This window comes from Pituophis catenifer, unplaced genomic scaffold (assembly GCF_029215685.1).
Source record: "Pituophis catenifer annectens isolate HBS135680 unplaced genomic scaffold, rPitCat1.0.hap2 SCAF_16, whole genome shotgun sequence".
NCBI lineage: Eukaryota > Metazoa > Chordata > Lepidosauria > Squamata > Colubridae > Pituophis > Pituophis catenifer.
In genome coordinates, this window is record NW_027256896.1 from 15,805,198 (window position 1) to 15,821,471 (window position 16,274).

Here is a 16,274-nt window from a genome sequence, read left to right on the forward strand (position 1 = left end):
TCGAATCCTAGGACAGGTAGGGAGCAGGGGGTTGGACTAGATGACCTCCAAAGGTCCCTTCCGACTCTTGCTCCTGTTAAATATCCCCTTTCTTAAAACGGGTCTCGCGATCGCTTTAAAAAATGAGAACAGGAAAAAAAAATCCTTATTACCTGGGCGGGGCTTTAAAGGAGGGGGCGGGGCTTTAAAGGAGGGGGCGGGGCAGGAGTCCTTTCCAACGCCCCGCCTAATGGGAGAAGTCCGCCCGTCTGCCCGCCTTAACCGGACGTTCTTGCCGGGACTCGTTGCTCTCCCTTCGATTCAAAACCGGGACGCTCTAGCCCAACCGACTCCCCGTTAGAAAACCCCACGTCACCTTCGAACGTCCCCAAGCTCTATGGTTCTGCGTTAGAGACGAAGGGAGGAAGGGAGGGCGCGCGGGGCAGGCTGGGAAGTCCCGACCGTTTCCGCTTGTCGCTTCCGCCGCGGCCATCTTGGTTTCCTTCCCGGGGAGGGTCGGAGCTTAGGCGGCCTCGGCGGCGATGAAGCCCCTTCTGGTGCTGGCGCGATGCATCCCCGTGAGTCAGTTTAGCCGGCCGGGTAGGGAGGCGGAGCGGCCAACCCGGGAAGGGGACCCGGGGCCTGGGATTCCCCGCCTTTCCCGGGGGTGGAAGCGACCTTGAGCGGGTCCTTGCAGCGAAGGAAGCCGGTTGAGGGAGAACCGAAGGTCTTTTGGGGGGCCTGAGGCCGGGCCCTGCTTTGGCAGTCCTGGCTGAGGCTGCAGGGAGGTCGAGGGGTCGCCGGGCTCTGCCTGCGTGGGCGAGAGGAGGAATCCCTGCAGGTTGAAAGCAGTATCCTTCCACCCAAGAGTGGGGTGGCAATGGGGATTTTGCAACATCCTTCCCCCAGGAGTGGGGAGGGAATGGGGATTTTGCAGTATCCTTCCCCCCAGGAGTGGGGTGGCAATGGGGATTTTGCAACATCCTTCCCCCAGGAGTGGGGAGGGAATGGGGATTTTGCAGTATCCTTCCCCCCAGGAGTGGGGTGGCAATGGGGATTTTGCAACATCCTTCCCCCAGGAGTGGGGAGGGAATGGGGATTTTGCAGTATCCTTCCCCCCAGGAGTGGGGTGGCAATGGGGATTTTGCAACATCCTTCCCCCAGGAGTGGGGAGGGAATGGGGATTTTGCAGTATCCTTCCCCCCGGAGTGGGGTGGCAATGGGGATTTTGCAACATCCTTCCCCCAGGAGTGGGGTGGGAATAGGGATTTTGCAACATCCTTCCCCCAGGAGTGGGGAGGGAATGGGGATTTTGCAGTATACTTCCCCCCAGGAGTGGGGAGGGAATGGGGATTTTGCAGTATCCTTCCACCCAAGAGTGGGGAGGGAATGGGGATTTTGCAGTATCCTTCCACCCAAGAGTGGGGAGGGAATGGGGATTTTGCAGTATCCTTCCACCCAAGAGTGGGGAGGGAATGGGGATTTTGCAGTATCCTTCCCCTGGCACGGCCACCAAGCCACGCCCACAGAACCGGTAATAAAAAAAAATTGGATTTTACCACAGCGTTAACCCAATGGAAAATCTATGGAGCCAAATAAAGAAACTTGTTAGTCAAGAGCGACCCAGCAATAAACCCCAGTTAATAGAAGCCATCATTCAATCTTGGTTTCACATTAGAACAGCTGCAGAACTAAAAGACTTGGTTCACTCCATGGGAAGACATTGTAAGGTTGTAATTCACGCTAAAGGTTACTCAAGTAAGCATTAACTGACATGGGGATAATTTTTGTATATCTCGATTTTTCTATGGGGATCATTTTTGTATATCTCATTTTTTCTATGTGTTTCCCTTTTCTTTATACTGTCACTGCTATTATAGCAAATCCTTCATAAAAGTTATTGCATTACATTCTTGATTAAATCATCTTTCCATTGATATATAATTTTATAGTACTACTCCAGAAAAAAAAGTGATGTTATTAGCTAGTTTTAGAATATACACTTTTCCCAAAAGGTTTCCACAATTTTGGGCACTACTGTAGATGGGTGAATGTCATTCAGAGGACGTACAAGCGGAGGAAGAACTACGCTGCAAGAGGACTGGCACTTCAAGCCCATTTTGGTCTTTATATTGTCAGCGTGGCCACATTGACTGTTCTGTGCCAACCTGGAACTCTATAAAGGAAATAATGTCTTGCAGGAGAAATGGGTGTTTAAAACTCCCTGTTTTTGAATCAAATATGTTTTGCCAGGAGAAATGAAGCAAAACTGTTTTTTTATATGTGGACAGCATACACATTGGATGTCCTGATCATTTTGATAGGTGGGTGGGTGGGCAGACTGACAGACAGATGTAGATTGACGTAGGTAGATTGATGTGGCTAGGTAGGTAGATAGATAGATATATGTAGATTGACAAAGGTAGATAGAAGTAGGTATGGAGATGGCTGGATAAATGAATATTAGGTAGGTAGGTGAATGGATAGATGTAGATTGATGTAGGTAGATTGATGTGGATGGATGGATGGATGTAGGTAGGTAGACGTAGATTGACAGAGGTAGACTGATGGAAGTGGGTGATAGATGTAGATGGATGGATGGATGGATAGATAGCTGTAGATTGACAGATAGATTGAGAGAAGTAGGTGATGGATGGATATAGATGGATAGATAGATGTAGATTGATAGAGATAGGTAGGTTGATAGATAGATAGATGGATAGATGTAGATAGACAGATAATATCCACCCACAAACACACATATATATAATGGTAAAGGTGTCCCTGCAGATTTTACTCCACTAGTCATTCCTGACTGTAGGGGGTGGTGCTGATCTCCATTTCAAGGCCATTGAGCCAGTGCTCAATGGCCTTGAAGATACTTCCATGGTCATGTGGCAAGTATCAGAAGATACTTCCGTGGTCATGTGGCAAGAATGACATCATGCAGTGCTGTTAACATACACACACGTACATAGATACACCCCTAAATTTATCTCACGTTTATACTCTCTTTACAGAAGAGGTTTTATTCTGTCCAGGCTGCAGCCAAAGTTAAAGGCTCTGCACCACCTCGCGTGCAGCTGCCCCCCGAGGAACTTGAGGTCAGTCTGAACTTGAAGGAGTATGCTTTGCATGTTGACATTTTGGTTAACGGTTAGAGTCACACGAGTCTTGCATGGACTGAGATCTCTTTTTTCCTAAATGCAGATTACAAAATTATCAAGTGGCTTGATGATTGCCTCTTTGGAAAACTATTGTCCAGTTTCTAGCATTGGTCTCTTCATTAAAGCAGGCAGTAGATATGAAACTTCCAGCAATCTGGGAACGTCGCATCTGCTCCGTCTTGCAACCAGCCTGGTGAGATGCTCTGTTTTTCATTTACTTTTAGAAAATAACCTTTCAGATGATTAAAGTCGAATGCACCAAACAGGAATTTGAGGTTGGAGAATCAGTCGGGCAGCGGAGAAAAGTCCAGATAGAATTATAAAAGAATCTTTTTTTCCCCCAGTATTAAAAAAAATGGCCAAAAGAGAAAGAGTATAGAACAGCAGTCCCCAATCTTTTCTGCACCAAGGACCAGTTCCATGGAGAGAAGGGTTTTTGCAGACCGAATGGGGTGTAGTCTCATGTACTGCCTGCATCCCACGGTCCGGTTTTGGCCATGCCCCGGCCTAGTGCTTGTCTGTCAACCGGGGGTTGGGGAGCCCTGATATAGAATGACCCAGTTAGCCAAATCAGTTGTCTGAGATGGCTATCAAATTCTCCCCAGCGATTGGCTTCCAAAATTAGAAGCTTTGAAGTGCAGTGGGCTGATATTATCTGATCGTTTAATAATTTGGAAATAAGTCTTGACAATACGATGAATGGTTTCGCTTAACACACTAGAGCAGGGTTAATTTCCGCATAAGGTGAATAAACTACAGTTATGGATTAATTTAAGATGCTTAAAACCAAACATCGTAGGGCCATTTTTGCCATTTAAGTAATCTTAACATTTCAGCATTGTATAGTACTGGTACCCAAGTTTGCCTTCCTTCAGACAACATTAATATTGTTGACAGGTGCAGTTTTCAATCAGTGAATTTATCTAATCTTTATGTCCCTTCATATTTTACCATATTTTGCCATCAGAGTGGGAGAACAAGAGGCACAGGGCAGGATTTGAAAACTGTGACTCTCTTAATAGTGCTGTTAGGATGCACAGGCTCTAGGACTTTGGAATTTCCAAAAAATATCAATCAGTTAGCTCAATTCTCCTTTGCTTGGCCTCATCTTTCTCCATCCTGCCCATTTATAAGCTAAATAGCTGGAAGAAATGAGATTGATTCAGTGTGCCTAGTTATAAAATGCACAATGGCAAAGTCACATTTCTTTATGGCTGCCCTCTGCCTTGATAGTTACAGCTCAGAATCTTAAACCCTTTGTCCCCTTCTTCCATCAGACCACAAAGGGAGCTTCTTCCTTTAAGATCGTCACGGGCATTGATAGTGTTGCTGCTAATCTCAGGTTTGTTATCAAAGGTTTGCCTCTTTTTTTTTGAAGGGTTTGGGGAAAGGGATTCTCACGAGCGGTTTGCTCACAAGGTGCTTCTTTTTATTGAGAAGGCCTATGTTTGAGTTTCGCCTTTTATCAAATAAACTGCTAAGGAATTTGAATAGCTCATGGCAGGGCAACTGAAAGCAGCGAAGGCTTCAAACGAAGAGAAAATCTGGAAGCCTTTCATATTTAATAATCAAAATTGAGCCGATCATAAAGATTTTTTGGATTTGATTTCTTTTCCACAACTATTTTCTCAAGTGTAATGGAAGATAGGCAAGTTGTAAGAGTTAGACCAGTGATGGTGAACCTTTTCGGCACCGAGTATCCAAACTGGAACACGTGTGCATGTATGCATGCCGGAGCACCAGCAACCCGAAGACCAGTTGGCTGGCGCATACATGCCTGTTTTTTGGGTCATTTTTTCAGCCTGAAAAACAGCCTGAAAATGGCCCAAAAAACGGCCTGTTTTTTGGCCGATGTTGGCCATTTTTCGGGCCATTTTCAGACCATTTTTTTAACGCTCTGGCTCCCGTGCGCATGCCCACTTCTGGCACGCATTTATTGATTGATTGATTGATTGATTGATTGATTGATTGATTGATTGATTCGATTTATACGCCGCCCTTCTCCGGAGACTCAGGGTGGCTTACAATGCGTTAAGCAATAGCCTTCCTACTTTTGTATATACCTGCTTAGTAGGGCTTTTGGCTCCCCCTAAGCAGTATTCTTTTTTATATAAAGTCAGCTTATTGCCCCCACAATCTGGATCCTCATTTTACCTACCTCGGAAGGATGGAAGGCTGAGTCAACCTTGAACTCAGCATGCCATAGGTTCGCCATCACGAAGCTAGAATGTTGGTTTGATAATCTCACTTAAATACTAGTGAATGAATGAACCATTCATTCATTCATTCATTCATTCATTCCACAATGTGGCAAATGCTAGATTGCAGATATTTCCAATGTATTTTCTCTTCTGCAAGTTCTGTGTTTTTGTTCTTCCTTTTTCTAGTGTGACTGCTACCCGGGAGAACATGGTTTACTCCGTTGAGTGTCTGCGTGATTACATGTAAGCATTTAGCTGTGTAACAAATCCCTTTTTCCAATTCATTCAGTGAGCATTCTCCTTGATAAAATTGTGGAACATTTTTGTACTAATAGTTTTTCTGTTGAAAAAAAAAAAAGAAAAATACATCGTGAGTTTTCTTTGCTTGCTTTATTTAGTGATACTGTGCTGGAATATTTAATAAATGTCACTACTGCTCCGGAATTCAGGCCGTGGGAAGTATCGGAACTCACTACCCGTTTAAAAACTGACAAGGAAATTGCCTTTCACATCCCCCAGACCCGTAAGTGGTGTTGTTTTTTTAAGTTACTTGGCTATAGTTCTTTAAAATGGATGGGGAAATTTCCCTGCCACAACTCTGTTTTGTCAGCGATCAATTACTGCCTGCTGAACACAGGGGAGTCCATCCCTCTCATTCTTCCAATTCCATTCTTTTGCTTTCCTCTTATCTCCTGCTCTTTTAGACCAAGGGTCTCCAAACCTGGCAGCTTTTTAAGACTTGTGGGCTTTATAACTTTTGGAGAATCATGTTTTAGACTGATAGGGAACATTGCAGAATTCATACAAAAGTCTGACAAATTGTTCTTTTTTAGATTTAGGCCGCAGGCGGTCTGTCATTCTTATTTTTATTTTTAATCTACATGACTTGCTCGTTACTACAACAGGGTTCCGAATATGTTTTGAAAGAGGCCTATTAAGTCTAGGTTCAAAATTATAAGAATTATAAGAGCAAGGTTATAAGAGCCTGGTGGCACAGTGGAATAAGTGCTGTTAAAGTAACACTTAGTTGCCAGCTGCCTGCAATTACTGCAAGTTCGAATCTCACCAGGCTCAAGGTTGACTCAGCCTTCCATCCTTTCGAGGTAGGTAAAATGAGGACCCGGATTGTGGGGGCAATAAGATGACTTTGTATAAAAAAGAACACCGCTTGGGGGGGCCAAAAGCCCTACTAAGCAGGTATATACAAAAGAATGAAGGCTATTGCTTAATGCATTGTAAGCCGCCCTGAGTCTCCGGAGAAGGGCGGCATATAAATCGAACTAATAAAATAAATAAATAATAAATAAATAAAATCATTGTGCTCTCTGTGAGTGTAGTTGCTCAACAATTCTTATTCCTTCCTATGATAAAGAGACTTGAGTGTGGGTTGGCCCCCGTCACTAATTACCTACAGGCAAGGTTAAGAACCACTAACTTCCAGTCAACATCAGTAATTTATGCCTTTGCTGATTGGTTAAGCACTTTTTTTTTTTTTATTTCATTTATATGCCGCCCTTCTCCGGAGACTCAGGGCGGCTTACAATGCGTTAAGCAATAGCCTTCATACTTTTGTATATTTATACAAAGTCAGCTTATTGCCCCCACAAACTGGGTCCTCATTTCACCTACCTTTGAAAGGATGGAAGGCTGAGTCAACCTTGAGCCTTGGAGAGATTCGAACTTGCAGTAATTGCAAGCAGCAGATGTTAATAGTGCATTATTCCACTGTACTACAGGCTCTTTTACTACACTTGGAAGTGTTCATTTCTACTTTTTTATTAGAAAGAAAATCCTGTCACTGAGTTGAGAGAAAATGGTATATGTAGTAACAGGAGTTTTGTTTTGATAGAACACAACTTGGATACAGATTTTATTTATTTTATTGATGATGATGATGATAATTGTCATTGCACATGTATACACAGTATACCCATACAACGAAATTCACTTAACACCCAAAGACCAGGTCCAACACACATAACAATCCCCAAACACCTCCCACCCACCACAATTCACCACCCCTAAACCACCCAAACATCCACACAACAGACCAAGTAATGCTGTCCAACAGTTCACTGATGGTGGCCCTTTAGTTCGTTGTTGAGTGCAATTATAGCTCTGGGATAAAAACTATTAAGAAAACGTGTGGTCCAAGTTTTAATTAATTGATTGCATTAATATAGCTGCTCATCTCACGCTGATGACTATGGGCAGTGCACACAATTAAAATGTGGGTGGGCGGGTGGGAAGAGTCATTTGACCTGCTTCATAATCAATTAAAGTGCTCCCTTCTGTTTTGCCTAGGTGTTCTGGAGAATTTGCACGCAGCAGCTTACCGAAATGCCCTGGCTAATTCTTTGTATTGTCCGGATTTCATGATTGGCAAAATTACATCAGAACAGGCAAGAATCTGAATGGTACTTTTACAGCGGTGATACCTGGAGACGCTCGGCTTTGTTCATCCATAGATTCGGGCAAGGCAGGGCTTCAAATCTTGAAGGATTGGTTAGCAGAATTCACTAGGATAAAATGTGATAATGAGTATCAGCTCAGTAGTCTTTAAGAGGGATTAAATAAAACAGCAAAGTACAGATAGTTCTCAACAACTGTTCCAAGTTACAGCAACTGTTCCACATTACAGCAGTACTGAAAAAAAGTGATGTACAATAGTTTTAGTTACATATAAACTCTTTTGAAGAGGAGTGGTGCGGTGGCCTGGAGGTGGAGCTCTCGCCTCACAATCAGGAGGCTGTGAGTTCAGTCCTAGGTAGAGGCTGATATTTCTGTCTCTGGGCACACTGAAAATATATCTACTGAACAAAACTCCGCACTGGCGACAGGAAAGGCATCCGGCCATTCAAACAACTCTGCTAGCTCCATTCAGTTGTTCAGACTCCACCCCGCAAGGGATTATGGGGTTGTTAAAAGAAGAAGATGACAATGATTGAAGACTTTTAATCTCTTTCTTTATCGCAGTTGCATGAGTATGTCCAGAACAATTTCACAAGTGGACGCATGGCCTTAGTGGGACTCGGTAGGTAATCTGCCATTTCTTGTTTTGTGCCATGCTGAATTCCGTTAAAGACAACACTCTTTATCATTTCGGGGTGTTCTCCTTCTGACTCGGGTGTCGTCTTGCAGGTGTCAGCCACGCCGACCTAAAGCAGGTTGGAGAACAGTTCCTTAACATTCGCAGTGGAGCTGGCATGGCTGGTGAAAAAGCCAAATATCGTGGAGGTAAGTTGCAGTTTTTTACCTTGGCTTTGCTCATGAAGTGTCTTTTTTTAGCGTTCTGAGATTGCTGGGAATATTTGCCAAATCCAGGTAGTCCCCGATTTACAACTGATCATTTAGTGAACACTCGAAGTTACAACGGCGCTGCAGAAAGACTTAACTATTGTTTTTCACACTTCCGACCGTTACAGCATCCTCATGGTCAGATGATCAAAATTCAGACACTTGGCAACCGACTCATATTTATGACGGTTGTGACCCCCTTTTGCGACCTTCTGACAAGCAAAACCAATTAGGGAAGCTGGATTCCCTTAACCATGTAATTATTAACACCTTCAGTGATTCGTTTAACAAAAGTTGTAAAACGGGGCGAAACTCATTGAACAAATGTCTCGCTTAGCAACATAAATGTTGGGCTCCATTGTCGTAAGTTGAGGACTTACGTGTTTCCCCCCGAAAATAAGACAGGGTCTTATATTAATTTTTGCTTCAAAAGACGCATTGGGGTTTATTTTCTGGTTAGGTCTTATTTTTGGGGAAATACGGTACTAAATGCATCCATCCGGCTGACAGTTGTTGTTTTTTTTTTAATTTGATTTATATGCTGCCCTTCTCCGGAGACTCAGGTCGGCTTACAATGCGCTAAGAAATAGCCTTCATCCTTTTGTATATTTATACAAATTCAGCTTATTGCCCCCACAACTGGGTCCTCAATTTACCTACCTTAGAAAGGATGGAAGGCTGAGTCAACCTTGAGCCTTGGCGAGATTCGAACCTGCAGTAATTGCAGGCAGCTGGTCTTAATAACAGGGTGCCTTAGACCACTGTACTGCCAAGGCTCATTACAGTCTTAACTGGGGTTTATTTTGCGGGTAGGGCTTATATTATGAGTATTCTGAAAAATCATGCTAGGACTTATTTTCCGGTTGGATCTTATTTTTGAGGAAACGGGGTACCTGTTCTTAGATCTTTTATTACGGAACTACTGCAAGCACAGGTGTAGCTTTTCAAAAGGTAAAAATGCCATGAACCCACCCCCTAGGTTATTTCTCGAGGAATTTATAACCTGTCACAAGAATAGGGGTAGCCCTCAACTTACGACTTGTCACTTAACGTCCGTTCAAATTTACTACCTGCCTAAAAGGGATTTGCAACCCAGATTCAAAATTCTAAAAGTTGAGCCTCGCTCTGTGGTCACATGACTGAACTTCGGGCACTTGGCCAACATCGACAGCCAATTGCCGCCTCCGATGGTCAGGGGGCCCATTTTTTTAACGACCGTTTTGCAGAAAACTGGCATTTATCTTTATACAAAACCACAACCCATAATAAACCATTGATTCATTTAAGGGCCGACTTTGATTTACGGCTGCTGCCAAAAAAAGGTCACAAAATTGGGTTGATCATGTGACCTATTTGTTTTACAGTCACGACATACCGTAAGGGCCAGGCTCCATTACGGTTGTATTTCAAGGACTACCTGTATAAGATTAACAGCCTTGCTTTGCATTGGTGTTCAGTGCTCCTGAATGAACCAGGAATTTCGCCAAACCCTAATAGCACCACTCCCTTAGGGTGAACCCCTGTTTCTAAGAGATGTTGATCTAGCACAGGGGTCTGCAACCTTAAACACTCAAAAGAGCCATTTGGACTCATTTCCCACAGAAAAGAAAACACCGGGAGCCACAAAACCCTTCCTATGCCTGACGATTTCTTGAGCGACCACAAAACTAGCATATGTAGTTGAATTAAACATTCTGTTTTCTTCTGAAACTTTTCTTTTCTTACATTTATCCATGGTTGGCCTACCAGGGGTTGGTCAATAAATCGTGTGCCGGCAGGTATCACACATTGGCGGTTGTGACGCATATTTTGAGTGACGGAGCTGCAGCAAAGGGGTGAAAGAGCCACATGCGTCTCCAGAGCCGCAGGTTGCTGACCCCTGATCTAGCAAATGTTTGCTATTTCCTAGAATGCTTAGGGGAGAGAGGAGTTGGTGAAAATCAGTGTCGCCACCGAGCAATCAGTGTTCATATCTTTGGCGTACTTAAATCTAGACTAATTTCTCCTCTTCCCTTAAGGTGAAACGCGAGAACCGCACCGCGATAACCTCGTCCACGCGATTGTAGTAGCAGAGGGAGCAGCTGTTGGAAGCGCGGAAATGAACGCATTTAGCGTCCTTCAAAATATCCTTGGAGCAGAATCTCTCATTAAGAGAGGAAGCAGGATTACCAGCAAACTTGTCCAGGAGATTACAAAGACAACTCCCCTGCCCTTTGATGTAAGCACCTACAGGAATAGCTGCATCTTCTAAACTCCTCATAAACAATAGAGGAACCAATTATAAAAGAAACTTGCTCTTCTCCTTCGGAAAAGGAAGAGATTCCTCAACTAAAGTCCATAAAATTAATTTGCCTAGGTTTCACGAAGTGAGAATCTTAAGTTTGTAAGCAGATGCTGCACCTTAACTCCTAGCAGTTTGCAGCATTCAAAATAGGTTATACTGGAAATAAAATAATATGCTAGAATATGCTAACTAAAGCAGCCTTCTATTGCAGGTAACAGCATTCAATGCGAATTACTCTGATTCTGGACTTTTCGGCATATACACCATCTCTCAAGCCTCAGTCACCAGGGAAGTAAGTTATCAGGGTTGATGTAATTCTAGAACCTTCCCCTCCCCACGAGGGCTTGTGAATTGCTTGCACTCGCAAGTACGTTCTTGTTCTGAGCTAGGCTTCCCGAATCAGTAAAACACACGAGTAGTCCCAAAAACTTCTTTTATTGCAACAGCTGTGAATTCTGTTCATTCACAGATGAGTCCCAAATAGTTGTAAAGAGTCCTTCAGGATAAGGCTGATAATCACCCACCTTTATCTCCCTTGACATGCTGCCAAAGACCTGCCTTATTTTTCGGAGTATAAGACGCACCTACCTTTTTTGGGGAGGAAAAGAAGAAAAAGAAATCTCCCTCTGCCCCTGAGCAATTTTGCCTCCTTCTAGCAAACAGCAAACAGCCTGCTTTACTTTCATTTTCGTTTTCAGCATAGCTTGATTAGCACAAGGAGGAAAAAAATCTGCTCCAGCAATTTTCTTCCTTGTAGCAAGCAGCAGAGGCCCATGCAAAACAGCTGAGAGCAAAACAGCTGAGAGTCAAGAGGCCGATCTAATCAACTCGTGCTAATTAAGCTGTTCTGAAGCTGAAAGGAGCTGGTTTTTCTTGCTGTTTGCTGCAAGGAGGTAACTGCTGGGAGGCAGAGGCCAAAGGGTGGGGGCCAGTGGGTGGACGGGGCTACATTTTCACCTAAATTTTCACCCCCTTTTAGGGGGGGGAAAGGTGTGTCTTATACTCCGAAAAATACGGTAATTTGCAAAGCCACACGGAGTCCAGAATCAAACAGAGCTCCAGACTTTAAAATGAACAGAATTAACAACATTGCTTCCTGCAAAGGCCCACGTGCCTTTGTTCCTCTTTTAAGTCTTATGGGAGGGGCCAACCACCTCCAAGCCCTACTCCCGAGTCGTCCCTTTTGTTTTAACTGATTTTGCCTTCTGGCAGCTCTGCGCATGCGCACGCTGGGAACAGGCTCCCCTGTTCCTCTGCCTCGCCGAGGTCCGACTCTGGAGGTTCCGGAGGCAGCACATACCTCCCAGATGACCCTTTCTCTGCCTCCGACGCAGAGCCCTCGTCCGAGCCTTCCCCAGACTCCAGGATTGGCCCATGTTCCTTCCCAGTCTCCTCACTGCCCGACTCTGCTGCCAGCTCCGCAGGCTGCCAGTGGACCACAACCGTTCTCGGGGTGGGCGTGCCAAAATGTGCAACTCTTTTGAGAGGGATGTTAAGGGGGGAAAAAATGGATGTCTTTGAGGGTGGAGTACCTCCAGTTACTGCAACCAAAAGTAACATATTTTATATATATAATGGTTGTATTAAAGGTAATCAAAGCTGCTTTGAATCAAGTGAAGGCGGTTTCCGAGGGTGGAGTTACTGATGAAGAACTGAAAAGAGCCAAGTAAGTTTTCCCCCCACCCCAAGATTGTTTGGTTATACAGTGATTTGTTAACTCTCCAAAAATATTGTGGCTCCTTCTTTCTGTTAAGTTTTCTTGACTACCAGGTATGGCTATGTGTAATATAATTCTCTGGGTCTATTAAAACTTTATTCAGCTAGAAAAAAAAAATCGTAGCTTTCTGTATGTGCGAAACTTGTTCATCATCCAAAATGAACAATAAAGTGGTAGCCAGAAGCAAGGTTGTAACCGAGATAGAGCACATGGTTTTTATTATGTATTTGTTTGTTTGTTTGAGTTTTATTCCTTAATTAATTCATAAGTAATCCACGATGAATATTCTTTCCTCCTAGTTCCCTCCACATCCACCTTGTGAGGTATGGGTTAGGCCGAGAGAAAGGAACTGGCCCGAAGTTGCCCAGCCAGCAGCTTTCATGGCTAAAATGGGACTCAAACTCACCACCTCCTGGTGATTGACCCAAAATCACCCAGGCTGGCTTTTTGCCTAAGGCAGGACTAGAACTCACAGTCTCCTGGTTTCTGGGGCTGGCACCTTAACGACTGCACCAACCTGGTTAAATGCAGAACTTCCTGGTGTCTCAAGAGCATTGTCTGTTTGAGATTCTTAGCCATTGCTCTGTCAGTCCAGAGGAAATAAGTGGCAAAACGGTTAACTTGTCGTATTTGCAATCAGTTGAATCTTTTTTTTTTTTTAAAAAAAGGAGCAAAAACACTGTTATCCAAAATCTATTTATTCTGATTGTACACATTTATTTGTACGTATATATTATTTATTACATGATTTTACAAAGTGCATGATTTATGGCATTTTTTTTCTCTTGGAGATATTTTATTGAAACTTATTTTTGTTCCCAGTTGCATAAGTGAAATTACTCAAGATGACTTTCCTCATGTTGCTTTCCTTAGAGAATCTCCTTAATGCCACAGTGACAGCCGTTTTAGAGTAATCTTGGATTCAACTGCAATACAGAGTAAATGTTTGTCGAAAGCAAAGTGACAATAATTGGAAATATATTCAGTTTTATCCTTAGCACATATTTTCCTCTTATTCTTTCAGTATTTATTCATGATCAAGTTACTCTAGCCTCACACCATAGTTTTGAGAACGTCAGCAGTGTACGACTAATGCATTAAAAAGCTTACGAATCAAACTGGGTTATAAACTCTGGTTAACTGGTGGATGGTCCCAATTCTTTGTGCCATTAGACATTAGTAAGAGAACCCTGCACATTATGGAAGGCATTTTTTTTTTTTTTTGCATTGAGTAAAAGACTCAAGCCTTTTCCCTTAATTGACGATCCTAACTTGTAAAAATCAACCAACGTTTTGTCACTTTTCTGTGGAAATTGTCTTAATCCTAACTCATTAAAATGCAGTAGCTTTGTATTGGGGTGTCCAGCCTTGTCAATTGTTCTGACCTAGGCTTCCTTAGAAAATAAACAGCACAAACCTAGTCTCGGCAAACCTCTTTAATTCAAAAGGCTGTGAATTATTGTCATTCCCAGTCTGAAAGGCTTCTCAAGCAGTCTATCAGGGGAGTGTTTACAAACACCCACCTTATCTTCCTTGGAATGCTGCCAGAGCACTAATTGCCACACAGAGGGCAAGGCCAAACTTAGCACAGAGTCAAACAGAGCTTTTACCGACCAGATGAACTAATTGCTTCCTGCAAAAGCTCATGTCCCGTTTGCTTCTCTTCTATGTCTTATGGGAGGGGCCAATCATCTCCAAGCCTTACTCCCAAATCCCTGTTTTCTTAATTGTTCCTGTCTCCTGGCAGCTCTGCACATGCGCACACTGGGAACAGGCTCACGCTGTTCTTCTGCCTCACTGATGTCAGACTCCGGAGGCAACAAAGATCTACCAGATGGCCTTGGCCCCCACTCTGCCTCCGACTCGGAGCCCTCGTCCAAGCCCTTCCTCAGACTCCAGGACTGGCCCACGTTACTCCCCAAGCACCTCACTGTCCGACTCTGCTGGCGGGCCATAACATCAATGTTAAGACCTGTCGACTTTAATTTACAGAATTCTGGGAGTTGAAGTCCACGGATCTTAACGTTGACAAGGCTGGATACCCCTGCTTTAAATTGAAGATATGCCATTTTTATGAATTGCGACCAGACTGCTGTTCTTACCTTCCTTTCCCTCCCGTTCCTTGACAGGCAGCAAATGAAGGCAGCTTTTTTTATGTCCGTGGAGTCTTCAGAAGGTTTGCTGAATGAAATTGGTAGCCAGGCGTTAGCATTGGGGACATACACCTCTCCGGCCCACGTGGTTGAACAGATTGACTCTGTAACCACTGCTGATGTTGTGAATGTAAGTCTGGCACCGGTCAGTCATTATTATAATGTGATCAGAAATCAGTTTTCTGTTTCTGTGTTTAGTAGGTAGGAATTTGGGGGGGCACTTCTGGGATCTTAATGATTTCCTTCATAAAAGGATCAGCAATCCCGATATCTGGGACTGAATCCTGAATCACGGGTACCCCCATCTTCAGTGCTGAGGGACAGAGTTTGCTCAGAGATCCCATAAAGCCAATTGCAGCTATATTAGGCTGGTGCCTGTGATTAATTTGCACACTCCGAAGTGTATTTGCGTCTAGTTTTCATCCATGTTAATGGTCTTTGGAGACCTGTTTTAACAGAAAAGAGGATAGAAATAAGTTAGCATTAGTCGCTTTTATGTCAGAAAGACTGCCTCTCTACAAGTAGTCCTCGATTTACAACCATTCGCTTACAATAAAGTTAACAATCACTCTGAAAAATGGGATATGAGCAGTCTTTGCACTTAACGGTCCCAATATGCCTGGGTCATGTGATCACTATTTGCAACCCTTCCTAGCTGGCTTCCAACAGAGTTGGTGAGGGGATTTGCCAGATCACTTCATGACTGCATGGTTCACTTAAACAGCTGCTGTGGTTTTCTTACCTACCACGGCAAAAAAAAAAAAAAAAAGTTGCAAAATTGAATGTGGCTCATTTAACAACTGCCTTGCTTAGCAAAGGAAATTCTGGTCCCACTTGTAATTGTAAGTCAAGGACCACCTGTAATTTTAAAACTTAAAAGAGCGTATTTTAAAAGAAACAGGCTAATTGTTCAATATGTTTACCAACCAAACCTCCTGCTTTTATTTTGTCAGGCGGCTAAGAAGTTTGTCAGTGGGAAGAAGTCGATGACCGCTCGGGGAAACCTGTCCAATACCCCTTTTGCTGACGAGTTGTAAGAAAACAAAGACACGGGTTTACGGTTGTTAGGCGAACCCCAAAGCAAACGGATTGATTGATTGCTCTTCCCTGTGCTTTGGCTTAACAGATTTCCATGTCTATTTACATACATCAAATAAAGTGCAGAACTCGTACAACAACGGAATGGCCAACATTTTGTCTTCAGAAACTAGATTGCAGAAGTTTGCCAGCTTTGGTTGGACCGGGTGGTAAGGCTTGTAAAAACATAAATAAACTAAGGAAGTGAGTTCTAGCATAAGGTGTATAAACAAAGCTGCTGGATCTTTGGGCTTTGGGGTTAGCTATTTCAAAGAGAATTCTCTATATAGCATATAAGAAGAAGCACTTACTTAGATCAGTGTGATCATTTTGAAGTAAATTCTTAACCTCTAAAAGCGAAGGGCAGCTGAATGCAGCTCTTTCCATTATTCTCCAGAG

General features: G+C 43.5%; 2 protein-coding genes across 2 annotated transcripts in view; one reads left to right on the plus strand and one right to left on the minus strand.

Annotated features, from left to right (window-relative positions):
- LOC139325457 (uncharacterized) overlaps positions 1-472 on the minus strand; it is a 2,871-nt gene extending 2,399 nt beyond the window's left edge. Inside the window, exon 1 of the mRNA XM_070955342.1 lies at positions 356-472. Coding sequence (XP_070811443.1) covers positions 356-472 — 117 coding nt within the window. The remainder of the gene's footprint in view (positions 1-355) is intronic.
- Positions 453-15,976, plus strand: UQCRC2 (ubiquinol-cytochrome c reductase core protein 2). The gene is made up of 14 exons (XM_070955307.1): positions 453-557; positions 3,000-3,083; positions 3,190-3,339; positions 4,424-4,488; positions 5,534-5,590; positions 5,746-5,870; positions 7,652-7,749; positions 8,324-8,381; positions 8,489-8,584; positions 10,663-10,862; positions 11,140-11,220; positions 12,518-12,594; positions 14,775-14,928; positions 15,752-15,976. The coding sequence occupies exons 1-14, from the start codon at positions 522-524 to the stop codon at positions 15,833-15,835; spliced, it is 1,365 nt and encodes a 454-aa protein (XP_070811408.1). The 5' UTR covers positions 453-521; the 3' UTR covers positions 15,836-15,976.
- Positions 15,977-16,274: the final 298 nt, after the last annotated feature.